General features: G+C 40.5%; 1 protein-coding gene across 1 annotated transcript in view; it reads right to left on the bottom strand.

Annotated features, from left to right (window-relative positions):
- The window catches only part of ZBTB11 (zinc finger and BTB domain containing 11), a 35,385-nt gene that overhangs the window by 14,150 nt on the left and 7,401 nt on the right, over positions 1 to 13,834 (bottom strand). The window contains exon 3 of the mRNA XM_082655203.1: positions 13,111 to 13,342. Coding sequence (XP_082511329.1) covers positions 13,111 to 13,342 — 232 coding nt within the window. The remainder of the gene's footprint in view (positions 1 to 13,110; positions 13,343 to 13,834) is intronic.

Raw genomic sequence — 13,834 nt, 5'->3', positions numbered from 1 at the left:
ATATAGGCAAATAGTGGATAAACAAGTAACAAGCATACAGGGAAACCTTAAACTGTGAGATCTATTAGGATTCAGGTTGAAAGCTGGGGAGACTACACATCAACATGACCATCATAGCTAATTCAGCCATTCCTAGGAAAGCTGATAATCAACCAGGCTAAAGTCATATTAATACTGCTACAAATTATAAAACCGGGTTAAATAAGGTTGAGGTAAGAAAGAATATTTCTTAAAAAAAAAGCAACAGATACCAACAAAATAATGTATTTTGGTCTTTTACCTAGTACCTTTTTAATTTCTAAGTTGAAGTCATAAGAAAAATTTTCCATGAAAGAAATAACTCTGCTCCAAGTAACTTTAAATATCAAAAACCATTTTTTCCCAAAGATACAAGTCAAATGTTTACTGTAAAATGCTATAAAACACGAAAGAAAATAAGATAAAAACACCACTCATAGGGGCTTCCCTGGTGGCGCAGTGGTTGAGAGTACACCTGCTGATGCAGGGGACACGGGTTCGTGCCCCGGTCCGGGAGGATCCCACGTGCCGCAGAGCGGCTGGGCCCGTAAGCCATGGTCGCTGAGCCTGCGCGTCCGGAGCCTGTGCTCTGCAACGGGAGGGGCCACACAGCAGTGAGAGGCCCGCGTACCGGGGAAAAAAAAAAAAAACCCACTCATAATCCTATTGCCACAAGATAATTTTGATATTTTGTTTTTACTCCTAGCCTTTTTATGTACACATACACACACTCTGGAAAACATTTTAATCAAAATAAAAGGGGCGGGACTTTCCTGGTGGCACAGTGGTTAAGAATCCGCCTGCCAATGCAGGGAACACAGGTTTGATCCCTGGTCCGGGAAGATCCCACACGCCGCGGAGCAACTAAGCCCATGCGCCACAACTACTGAGCCTACACCCGAGAACCTGTGAGCCACAACTATTTGAGCCTGCATGCCACAACTACTGAAGCCTACGTGCCTAGAGCCTGTGCTCCACAACAAGAGAAGCCACTGCAATGAGAAGCCCGTGCACCGCAACGAAGGGTAGCCCCAACTCGCCACAACTCGAGAAAGCCCATACGTAGCAACGAAGACTCAATGCAGCCAAAAATAAATAAATTTATTTAAAAAAAAAGACATGACACCCTAAAATTCCTAGAAAAGAACATAGGCCCAACATACTCTGACATAAATTGTACCAATGTTTTCCTAGGTCAGTCGCCCAAGGCAATAGACATAAAAGCAAAAATAAACAAATGGGACTTAAACTTACAAGCTTTTGCATAGCAAAGCAAACCATAAACAAAATGAAAAGACAATCTATGGAATGGGAGAAAATATTTGCAAGAGATGTGACTGACAAGTGCTTAATCTCCAAAATATACAAACAGCTCATACAATTCAACAAAAACAAACAACCCAATCAAAAAATGGGCAGAAGAACTAAAGAGACATTTCTGCAAAGAAAACACAAAGATGGCCAATAAGTTTATGAAAAAATGCTCAAGGGACTTCCCTGGTGGTCCAGGAGCTGGAACTCCACACTCCCAATGCAGAGGGCCTGGGGTTGACTCCTGGTTGGGCAACTAGATTCCACATGCTGCAACTAACAGTTTGCATGGCACAACTAAAAATCCTGCATGTTGCAACTAAGACTTGGCACAGCCAAATAAATAAATATTAAACAAACAAAAAAAAAGGATGCTCATCATTGCTAAATTATTAGAGAAGTGAAAATTAAAACTACAATGAGGTACCACCTCACACTGGTCAAAATGGCCATCATTAAAAGTTTACAAATGGGTGCTCGGAGGGGAAAGATGGCAGAAGAGTAAGACGCAGAGATCACCTTCCTATCCACAGATACATCAGAAATACATCTACACGTGGAACTCCTAAAAAACACCTACTGAACGCTGGCAGAAGACCTCAGACCTTCCAAAAGGCACAAAACTCCCCACGTACCTGGGTAGGGCAAAAGAAAAAAGAATAAACAGAGACAAAAGAATAGGGACGGGACTTGCACCAGTGGGAGGGAGCTGTGAAGGAGGAAAGGTTTCCACACACTAGAAGCCCCTTCACTGGCGGAGATTGTGGGGGGCGGAGCGGGGGGAGCTTTGGAGCTGCTGAGGAGAGCGCAGCCACAGGGGTGCAGTAGGCAAAGCAGAGAGATTTCCGCACAGAGGATCGTTGCCGACCAGCACTCACCAGCCCGACCAGCACTCACCAGCCCGAGAGGCTTGTCAGCTCACCTGGGAGCTGAGGATCTGGCTTCAGTTGGAGCAGAGCGCAGGGAGAGGACTGGCAGCTTGAACACTGCCTGAAGAGGTTAGTGCACCACGGCTAGCCGGGAGGGAGTCCGGGAAAAAGTGTGGACCTGCCGAAGAGGCAAGAGACTTTTTCTTCCCTCTTTGTTTCCTGGTGCGCAAGGAGAGGGGATTAAGAGCGCCGCTTAAAGGAGCTCCACAGACGGGCGCGAGCCGCGGCTAAAAGCGCGGACCACAGAGATGGGCATGAGACGCTAAGGCTGCTGCTGCCGCCACCAAGAAGCCTGTGTGCGAGCACAGGTCACTGTTCACACCTCCCCTCCCGAGAGCCTGTGCAGCCCGCCACTGCCAGGTTCCCGGGATCCAGGGACAACTTCCCCAGGAGAACGCACAGCGAGCCTCAGGCTGGTGCAACGTCACGCTGGCTTCTGCCGCCGCAGGCTCGCCCCGCACTCCGTACCCCTCCCTCCCACTGGCCTGAGTGAGCCAGAGCCCCCGAATCAGCGGCTCCTTTAACCCCGTCCTGTGTGAGCGAAGAGCAGCCACCCTCCAGCGACCTACATGCAAAGGCGGGGCCAAATCCAAAGCTGAGCCCCTGGGAGCTGTGAGAACAAAGAAGAGAAAGGGAAATCTCTCCCAACAGCCTCAGGAGCAGCAGATTAAAGCTCCACAATCAACTTGATGTACCCTGCATCTGTGCAATACCTGAATAGACAACGAATCATCCCAAATTGAGGAGGTGGACTTTGAGAGCAAGATTTATTATTTTTTCCCCTTTTCCTCTTCTTGTGAGTGTGTATGTGTATGCTTCTGTGTGAGGTTTTGTCTGTGTAGCTTTCTTTCACCATTTGTCCTAGGGTTCTATCCGACCAGTTTTTTGTTTGTTTTTCTACTTAAAAATTTTTTAAAATATTTTTTTACTTTAATAACTTTATTTTATTTTACCTTACTTTATTTTCTTTTATCCTTCCTTCCTTCCTTCCTTCCTCTCTTTCTCTCTTTCTTTCTTTCTACTTTTTCTCCCTTTTATTCTGAGCCATGTGGATGAAAGGCTCTTGGTGCTGAAGCCAGGAGTCAGTGCTGTGCCTCTGAGGTGGGAGAGCCAACTTCAGGACACTGGTCCACAAGGGACCTCCCAGCTCCACATAATATCAAATGGTGAAAATCTCCCAGAGATCTCCATCTCAACACCAGCACCCAGCTTCACTCAATGACCAGCAAGCTACAGTGCTGGACAACCTATGCCAAACAACTAGCAAAACAGGAACACAACCCCACCCATTAGCAGAGAGGCTGCCTAAAATCATAGTAAGTCCACAGACACCCCAAAACACACCACAAAACGTGGACCTGCCCACCAGAAAGACAAGATCCAGCCTCATGCAGCAGAACACAGGCACTAGTCCCCTCCACCAGGAAGCCTACACAACCCACTGAACCAACTTTAGCCACTGGGGACAGACACCCAAAACAACGGGAACTATGAACCTGCAGCCTGCAAAAAGGAGACCCCAAACACAGTAAGATAAGCAAAATGAGAAGACAGAAAAACAAACAGCAGATGAAGGAGCAAGATAAAAACCCACCAGACCTAACAAATGAAGACGAAATAGGCAGTCTACCTGAAAAAGAATTCAGAATAATGATAGTAAAGATGATCCAAAATCTTGGAAATAGAATAGAGAAAATACAAGAAACATTTAACAAGAACCTAGAAGAACTAAAGATGAAACAAGCAACGATGAACAACACAATAAATGAAATTAAAAATACTCTAGAAGGGGGCTTCCCTGGTGGCACAGTGGTTGAGAGTCCACCTGCCGATGCGGGGGACACAGGTTCGTGCCCCGGTCCGGGAAGATCCCACATGCTGCAGAGCGGCTGGGTCCGTGAGCCATGGCTGCTGACCCTGCGCATCCGGAGCCTGTGCTCTGCAACAGGAGAGGCCACAACAGTGAGAGGCCCGCATACCTCAAAAACAAACAAAAAAACAAAAATACTCTAGAAGGGATCAATAGGAGAACAACTGAGGCAGAAGAATGGATAAGTGACCTGGAAGATAAAATAGTGGAAATAACTACTGCAGAGCAGAATAAAGAAAAAAGAATGAAAAGAACTGAGGACAGTCTCCGAGACCTCTGGGACAACATTAAACGCACCAACATTCGAATTATAGGGGTTCCAGAAGAAGAAGAGAAAAACAAAGGGACTGAGAAAATATGTGAGATTATAATTGAAAACTTCCCTAATATGGGAAAGGAAATAGTTAATCAAGTCCAGGAAGCACAGAGAGTCCCATAAAGGATAAATCCAAGGAGAAACATGCCAAGACACATATTAATCAAACTGTCAAAAATTAAATACAAAGAAAACATATTAAAAGCAGCAAGGGAAAAACAACAGGTAACACACAAGGGAAGCCCCATAAGGTTAATGATCTTTCAGCAGAAACTCTGCAAGCCAGAAGGGACTGGCAGGACAAATTTAAAGTGATGAAGGAGAAAAACCTACAACCAAGATTACTGTACCCAGCAAGGATCTCATTCAGATTTGATGGAGAAATTAAAACCTTTACAGACAAGCAAAAGCTGAGAGAGTTCACCACCACCAAACCAACTTTACAACAAATGCTAAAGGATCTTCTCTAGGCAAGAAACAGAAGAGAAGGAAAAGACCTATAATAACAAACCCAAAACAATGAAGAAAATGGGAATAGGAACAATACTTATCAATAATTACCTTAAATGTAAATGGATTAAATGCTCCCACCAAAAGACACAGACTGGCTGAATGGATACAAAAACAAGACCCATATATATGCTGTCTACAAGAGACCCACTTCAGACCTAGGGACACATACAGACTGAAACCGAGGAGATGCAAAAAGATATTCCATGCAAATGGAAACCAAAAGAAAGCTGGAGTAGCAATTCTCATATCAGACAAAGCAGACTTTAAAATAAAGACTATTAGGGCTTCCCTGGTGGCACAGTGGTTAAGAGTCCACCTGCCGATGCAGGGGACACAGGTTCGTGCCCTGGTCTGGGAAGATCCCACATGCCGCGGAGCGGCTGGGCCCGTGAGCCATGGCCGCTGAGCCTGCGCGTCCGGAGCCTGTGCTCTGCAACGGGAGAAGCCACAACAGTGAGAGGCCCGCGTACTGGAAAAAAAAAAAAAAAAAAAAATCTTCCAACAAACAAAAGCCCAGGACCAGATGGCTTCACGGGTGAATTCTATCAAACATTTAGAGGAGAGCTAACACCTATCCTTCTCAAACTCTTCCAAAATATAGCAGAGGGAGGAACACTCCCAAACTCCTTCTACGAGGCCACCATCACCTTGATACCAAAACCAGGCAAGGATGTCACAAAGAAAGAAAACTACAGACCAATATCACTGATGAACATAGATGCAAAAATCCTCAACAAAATACTAGCAAACAGAATCCAACAGCACATTAAAAGGATCATACACCATAATCAAGTGGGGTTTATTCCAGGAATGCAAGGATTCTTCAATATATGCAAATCTATCAATGTGATAAACCATATTAACAAATTGAAGGAGAAAAACCATATGATCATCTCAACAGATGCAGAGGCCAGAAATGTAAGGCCAGAAACTATCAAACTCTTAGAGGAAAACATAGGCAGAACACTCTATGACATAAATCACAGCAAGATCCTTTCTGACCCACCTCCTAGAGTAATGGAAATAAAAACAAAAATAAACAAATGGGACCTAATGAAACTTCAAAGCTTTTGCACAGCAAAGGAAACCATAAACAAGACCAAAAGACAACCCTCAGAATGGGAGAAAATATTTGCAAATGAAGCAACCGACAAAGGATTAATCTCCAAAATTTACAAGCAGCTCATGCAGCTCAATAACAAGAAAACAAACAACCCAATCCAAAAATGGGCAGAAGACCTAAATAGACATTTCTCCAAAGAAGATATACAGACTGCCAACAAACACATGAAAGAATGCTCAACGTCATTAATCATTAGAGAAATGCAAATCAAAACTACAATGAGATATCATCTCACACCAGTCAGAATGGCCATCATCAAAAAATCTAGAAACAATAAATGCTGGAGAGGGTGTGGAGAAAAGGGAACCCTCTTGCCCTGCTGGTGGGAATGTGAATTGGTACAGCCACTATGGAGAACAGTATGGAGCTTCCTTAAAAAACTACAAATAGAACTACCATATGACCCAGCAATCCCACTACTGGGCATATACCCTGAGAAAACCATAATTCAAAAAGAGTCATGCACCAAAATGTTCATTGCAGCTCTATTTACAATAGCCAGTAGATGGAAACAACCTAAGTGTCCATCATCAGATGAATGGATAAAGAAGATGTGGCACATATATACAATGGAATATTACTCAGCCATAAAAAGAAACGAAATTGAGCTCTTTGTAATGAGGTGGATGGACCTAGAGTCTGTCATACAGAGTGAAGTAAGTCAGAAAGAGAAAGACAAATACCATATGCTAACACATATATATGCAATTTAAGAAAAAAAATATCAAGAAGAACCTAGGGGTAAGACAGGAATAAAGACACAGACCTACCAGAGAATGGACTTGAGGATATGGGGAGGGGGAAGGGTAAGCTGTGACAAAGTGAGAGAGTGGCATGGACATATATACACTACCAAACGTAAAATAGATAGCTAGTGGGAAGCAGCCGCATAGCACAGGGAGATCAGCTTGGTGCTCTGTGACCACCTAGAGGGGTGGGATAGGGAGGGTGGGAGGGAGGGAGACGCAAGAGGGAAGCTATATGGGAACATATGTATATGTATAACTGATTCACTTTGTTATAAAGCAGAAACTAACACACCATTGTAAAGCAATTATACTCCAATAAAGATGTAAAAAAAAAAAAAAGCTTACAAATGGGAATTCCTCGGCGGTCCAGTGGTTATGACTCTGTGCTTTCACTGCTGAGGACCGCTGCTGGTTCAATCTCTGGTCAGGGAACTAAGATCCCGCAAGCCATGCTGTGCCACCGCCCCACCCACCACCAAAAAGTCTACAAATAACAAATGCTGAAGAGGGTGTGGAGAAAAGGGAACCCTCCTACACTGTTGGTGAGAATGTAAATTGGTGCAGCCACTATGGAAAATAGTATGGAGGTTCTTCAAAAAACTAAAAATAGAGTTGCCATATGATCCAGCAATCCCACTCCTGGGCATATATCCACACAAAACTATAATTCAAAAAGATACATGCACCCCTATGATCACAGCAGCACTATTTACAATAGCCAAGACATAGAAACAATCTAAATGTTCACTGACAGATGAATGGATAAAGATGTGGTACATATATATACAATGGAATATTACTCAGCCATAAAAAAGAATGAAATAATGCCATTTGCTGCAACATGGTTGGACCTAGAGATTATCATACTAAGTGAAGTAAGTCAAACAGCAAAAGACAATACCATATGATATCAGTTTTAAGTGGAATCTAAAATATGACACAAATGAACTTGTGTACGAAACAGAAAGACTCACAGACATAGAGAACAGACTTGTAGTTGCCAACAGGGAGGGGGAGTGGTGGAGGGATGGAGTGGGAGTTTGGGGTTAGCGGATGCAAACTATTCTATGTAGAATGGATAACAGCAAGGTCCTACTGTATAGCACAGGGAACTATATTCAATATCCAGTAATAAACCATAATGGAAAGAATTAAGAAAGAATGTATAGGGGCCTTCTCTGGTGGCGCAGTGCTTGAGAGTCCACCTGCCGATGCAGAGGACACGGGTTCGTGCCCCGGTCCGGGAAGATCCCACATGCCGTGGAGCGGCTGGGCCCGTGAGCCATGGCCGCTGAGCCTGAGCGTCTGGAGCCTGTGCTCCGCAGCGGGAGAGGCCACAACAGTGAGAGGCCCGCGTACAAAAAAAAAAAAAAAAAAGAAAGAAAGAATGTATATATATGTATAACTGAATCACTTTGCTGTACAGCAGAAATTAACACAACAGTGTAAACCAACTCTACTTCAATAAAGAAAAATTTGGTTATCAGGCAAAAATATTGGGTTTTTGTTTATCAAGGTACAGTGTACGTACAGTATTACATAATTTTCAGGTATACAACATAGTGTTCCACAATTTTTAAAGGTTATGTTCCATTTATAGTTACTGTAAAATATTGGCTATATTTTCTGTTCTGTATAATATATCCTTGTAGTCAGGTGTTCTTTAAGAGTAGTGTTGAGGGACTTCCCTGGTGGCACAGTGGTTAAGAACCCGCCTGCCAATGCAGGGGACACGGGTTCAAGCCCTGATCCAGGAAGATCCCAAATGCTGTGGAGCAACTAAGCCCGTGTGCCGCAACTACTGAGCCTGTGCTCTAGAGCCCATGTGCCACAACTACTGAGCCCGCATGCCACAGCTACTGAAGACTGTGTGCCTAGAGCCTGTGCTCCACAACAAGAGAAGCCACTGCAATGAGAAGCCCGCGCACCGCAACAAAGAGTAGCCCCTGCTCGCTGCAACTAGAGAAAGCCCACGCGCAGCAACAGACCCAACGCAGCCAAAATAAATAAATAAAATTTTTAAAAAAGTAGTGTTGAGCAGGCACCACTGATTGACTGCTATTGACTAGATTATTTTATAACTCTAAAAATTAATTTACAGAAAAGTAATTGCAAATGCAAATGAAATGTGAAAGATTAAGAAGCTTTTTCTATCAGGGTAGGAAATATAACTCCAAAACTTACAGTTCATTTCTCTATAGAGTATTAACCAATCTGTTAGCAAACTCATTTTGAGCAAATTCATTCCTCTGGTTGAAAGACAATATATACAATTCTTTTCTTCAGAATTCTATTAGAAACAGTTTTAACATCTTACTGGTTTCCTAAATTAATCATATAAAACCTTGTACTATAGTATTTGCATAAAAGTTAGGTTTTTAACATTTAAAAAATTATGCTTTGGCATAGGGCTTAGGAGAGTTTTTCTGTAAAGAGCAAGATAAGCAAATATTTTAGGTTTTGTGGGTCACTAGTTTATGTAGCAACTATTCAATTCTGCCCTTGTAAGCTCAAAAGCAGCCACAGACAATATATAAATACATGGGTGTGGCTGTCTCCCAATAAAACTTTATTTACAAAAGCAGGCAGTGGGCCACCCTACAAGTTATAGTCTGCCAACTTTTTTTTTAAAAAGTCAGTAAACCTCTAGTAAAAAAAATTCAGAAATGAGAGAGAAGGCAGAAGGAATGAAAGAGACAAATCTACAGTCACTGGAGGCATTTAGAAGAGAATATTAAAAAATTTTGTGCTGGAATTCCTTGGCAGTCCAGTGGTTAGGACTCTGCGCTTTCACTGCCGAGGGTCCAGGTTCAGTCTGTGGTCGGGAACTAAGATCCCACAGGCCACGTGGCACCACCACCACCACCAACAAAAATTGTGCCAAGAAACTTGAAAATTTAGATGAAATGGACATATTATGGCAAAACTTTCTATAAATTACTCAAGATGAAATAGAAAACCTAAAGAATTCCCTAACCATTAAACTTGTCGAATTAGTACCTAAAAATCTTCCCCCAAAAGTCCAGTCAATTTTAGCCACCATTCTACCAAAAATTCAAGAAACAAATAATTCTAATCTCATAGTAACTACTTCAGTGAATGTAAAAAATTGGAGGGAATACACAATCTATAAGACTAAACCAACTCTGATATCAAAACATGACAGAAACAGTGTGAAAAAGGAAAATTACTCATGAATACACTTGGAAACAGTCTAACAATATTAGCATTCTAAACCAAACACAGCAGTTTGTACAAAAGATGATATATTATGACTAAACTGGATTTATCTCAGGAATGAAAAATTGAGTTAACATTAGTAAACCAATGTAATTTCCCACGTTAATGAAAAAAAGATGGTCTCAACGGATACAGAAAAAGTATGTGGTAAGTCCACACCTATTTCAGAGGGAATTTCCTTAATGTTAAAGGGGGTAAAGGGTTATCTATTTAAAACATTCACCAAATAATATACTTCATGGTTAAAAAAGAAAAAAAAGCATTCCCATGTCTTTCTTTACCATGGGAATAAATGAACCCTCTATCACTACCTCTATTTAACTGCTGGGGTTCTTTTGAAGTCCTAAACAGCACTGTAAAGTGAGGAAAAAAAAGTTCAAAATATAAGGACTGGAAAGGTAGGGAAAAAAAAATTACTATTAGCAGATAATATATTAATATATTCAGTATTTGTTTTATATGGAAAATCTCAAAGAGTATAGATAAATGTCTGAATGACTAGTAGTCATTCAGACATTTATCTATAGATTCTTTGTTGATTCTATATACAGTACTACTATATACAGTACTCTATATACAGTACTACTTTGTTGATTCTATATTCAGTACTACTGTATATAGAATCAACAGTTACCAAAAATAAATCAGAAATAATATAATTTTAAGAAAACAAATTATAGTAGTATCAAAAAGTATAAACTACCTTAGAATAATCTAACAAAAGATGTGTGAGACTTTTATGGAAAAACCTCTAAAACTTTATTAATTCGATGTAATCCCTAACAAAATACATTTTTCTTCTTTTTATGGAAGCAGACAAGCTGCTTTAATAGTTTATATGGAACAGCAAAGAGTTATGGATAACTAAGACCCACCTGAATAATTAAGGTGGGAGACTTTCATTATTATAAAGCTAAGGTCATTAAGACCAAGCAATAATAGTGTGAGAAGAGACAACCAATAGACTGGAAAAAAGCTTATAATCAGTACCAAACATGTGAAAATGTGTTTTTTAAGAGAATTTGCATGGCTGATGGGTAGGAAGAGAAGGGAGTTTTCACTAAATGGTTCTGAAACAAAATGGGAAAAAATGAAATCAAACACCTATCTCACACCATCAAAAAAAAAAATTCCAAATAGATTAAAAGTTAAATATGAAAGGAAAACTATAAGGCAGTATATGAAAATATCTTTACGACTGAGTAGGGAAGAATTTTTTTTTAAAGCATAAACAACATAAAGGAAAATACTGATGAATTCAACAACCATTAAACTAGGTAATTAGAAAACAGATGTCATTTATCATTGCTTTTTTATACATTACACATATTTTATAATTAGTCTACTAAATATTTAAAAATCAAACAAAATTTTTAACAATGTCTACTTCACCTGCTATTGGTTTACACCATATTTGCTGAACAATATATAAAAATAAGCATATAGAATGAAGAATAAATGAGATATTTTGTTGGAATAATAGAATGCTGTGCTGCAGTTATTTGGGGGCAGACATTTCATTTGCTATTATAAGCTGCTGAGAAACTGGAAAAGAGCAACACACTCTTCTTTCTGCTTCAGATGCATAAAAGATGCATGAAGGGGCTTCCCTGGTGGCGCAGTGGTTGAGAGTCCGCCTGCCGATGCAGGGGACATGGGTTCGTGCCCCAGTCCGGGAAGATCCCACATGCCGCGGAGCGGCTGGGCCCATGAGCCATGGCCGCTGAGCCTGCGCGTCCGGAGCCTGTGCTCCGCAGTGGGAGAGGCCCGCATACAGCAAAAAAAAAAAGATACATGAGGGCTTCCCTGGTGGCGCAGTGGTTGAGAGTCCGCCTGCCGATGCAGGGGACGCGGGTTTGTGCCCGGTCTGGGAAGATCCCACATGCCGCGGAGTGGCTGGGCCCAAGGCCACAACACTGAGAGGCCCACATACCGCCAAAAAAAAAAAAAAAAAAGATGCATGAAAGATAAGGAAAAAATTCCAAAGCTAACACATCAAGACTACACTTGTGATAGGTTTTATTATTCAGATGGCCCAGAATAAGATGTATTTTCTCCTCTGAGTCACCAAAGTAAATATCACGAATCTAGGATGTAATGCAACTCTATGCTCTGTAAAAGTTTTTGTTCACCACTGTATCCCCATAGCCCAGGCCAGTTCCTTGCAAACAATGGATGCTTCAGAAATATTTTTTAGTAATTAAACATATAGCTACTGTTAAGGAAAAATATATGAATTTGTCTTTCCAGAGAAGGTGAGTTTTAACAAGTATAAGGTAGAAAAGGATCAGTGGTTAACTAGGTAAGTATTTATATATCTGGATAAAGTCATTTTTTTGTTTAAGAAAGGGGAAATGACATTTCACACAGTGGTGTCAGTAATTCAAGAATTACAGCAAATTAATATTATGAGGAAATGTATAAATAAGGTTACCTATTTTAATGCTTCCTAAATTTTCATTTGTTGACTCCTAAGCCAATACATAAATTCTAGTGAGGCCAAAAGAAAGTCAAATTATTCATTTAATAATAATAACAACAACAGCAGCAGCCCCAAAGAAACGAAAAAACCACATCTGGAATTCTGATTATTCTATATTGACAATTTGATTATCGAATCTAATGAATGACGATTATTAATCTTAAAAAATGAAAAACAACAGACCTACATAAGTGCTCTACAATTTCATGTTGCACAACATAAGATTCAGGCAGTCAATTTTAAAGTAATATATTTACTTAGTGTAATAACACTGGTGCAATTATGGATTTCTCTCAAACTGTTTTTAACAGTGTAAATCCCAGAAATTCTACTACTGCTACAATCATCTCCGCTAACGGATAGTGATAGGAAATGACAGCCTTTTCATAACTCTATCTTGGAAACCCTACTAAAAGGAAGGACCTTACAGTTCAGCTTAGTCTGTTTCTGTAAGTGGGCTTCTCTCACTTGAGCATAAAACCTGAGTTTGTAAGATATACACACCCCTCTTCCAGTATATACTTATTAACAAAAAACAAGAATATCAGAAAATTCTTACCAGAAAGATCCACCACTGCCTCATGACTGGAAACAGCTCCTTTTTCAATAAAAAGATCTCGAAAATATTCGCTATTAGCTGACAGAACAGATTTATGAGCTTTGTACTCTTCTCCTTCAATTAACAAAGTAACATCACAGAACTGGTTAGAGAGTCTCTGTTCATTCAGCTGTTTTAAGACAGCCTGACAATGTTTTGGAGAAGAACGTTTCACCACTCCTTTGGTGTCAACCTATCAAAATAAGTTTGAGACCAAGAGTTGCATTACATATCATCTGTATTTTTACCCTTAACAGAATTTAAAACAAGACACATTATTCCCTTGTAAAAGATTCCACTAATATGAAGAAATAACCTGATATTCTTTATTACCTATGTATTTCAATAAAAAGATACGTTGTTCTCACTGTCTTCTGCTATGTTCATTCTACTTGACCCAATGAAAATCTGCATCTCACTTCTTGCTGCCTCCTCTTATTAGTCAGAAATTTATTTGATGATATAAGAAACTAATGCAGGCAAAAAACAAAGACCTAGTCAGCTTAATTTTACCTTGCTGCATGACCCAGAGACTGCTTCCAGAAATGTATTCTGTCTACCTGTACCAATATACTATTAAAAGGAAGAGAGGAGGAGTAATTAAGAACAAACCAACAAGTTACATTCTGATGAGAAGAAACAACAGGAATACTTATGATTAAGGAAGAGGCAGTATTAGCAAACT

Source organism: Grampus griseus (genome assembly GCF_964374135.1).
Source record: "Grampus griseus genome assembly, chromosome: 5".
Taxonomy (NCBI): domain Eukaryota; kingdom Metazoa; phylum Chordata; class Mammalia; order Artiodactyla; family Delphinidae; genus Grampus; species Grampus griseus.
Note: the sequence above shows the minus strand (reverse complement) of the source record. Positions and strands in the feature narration are given on the sequence as shown.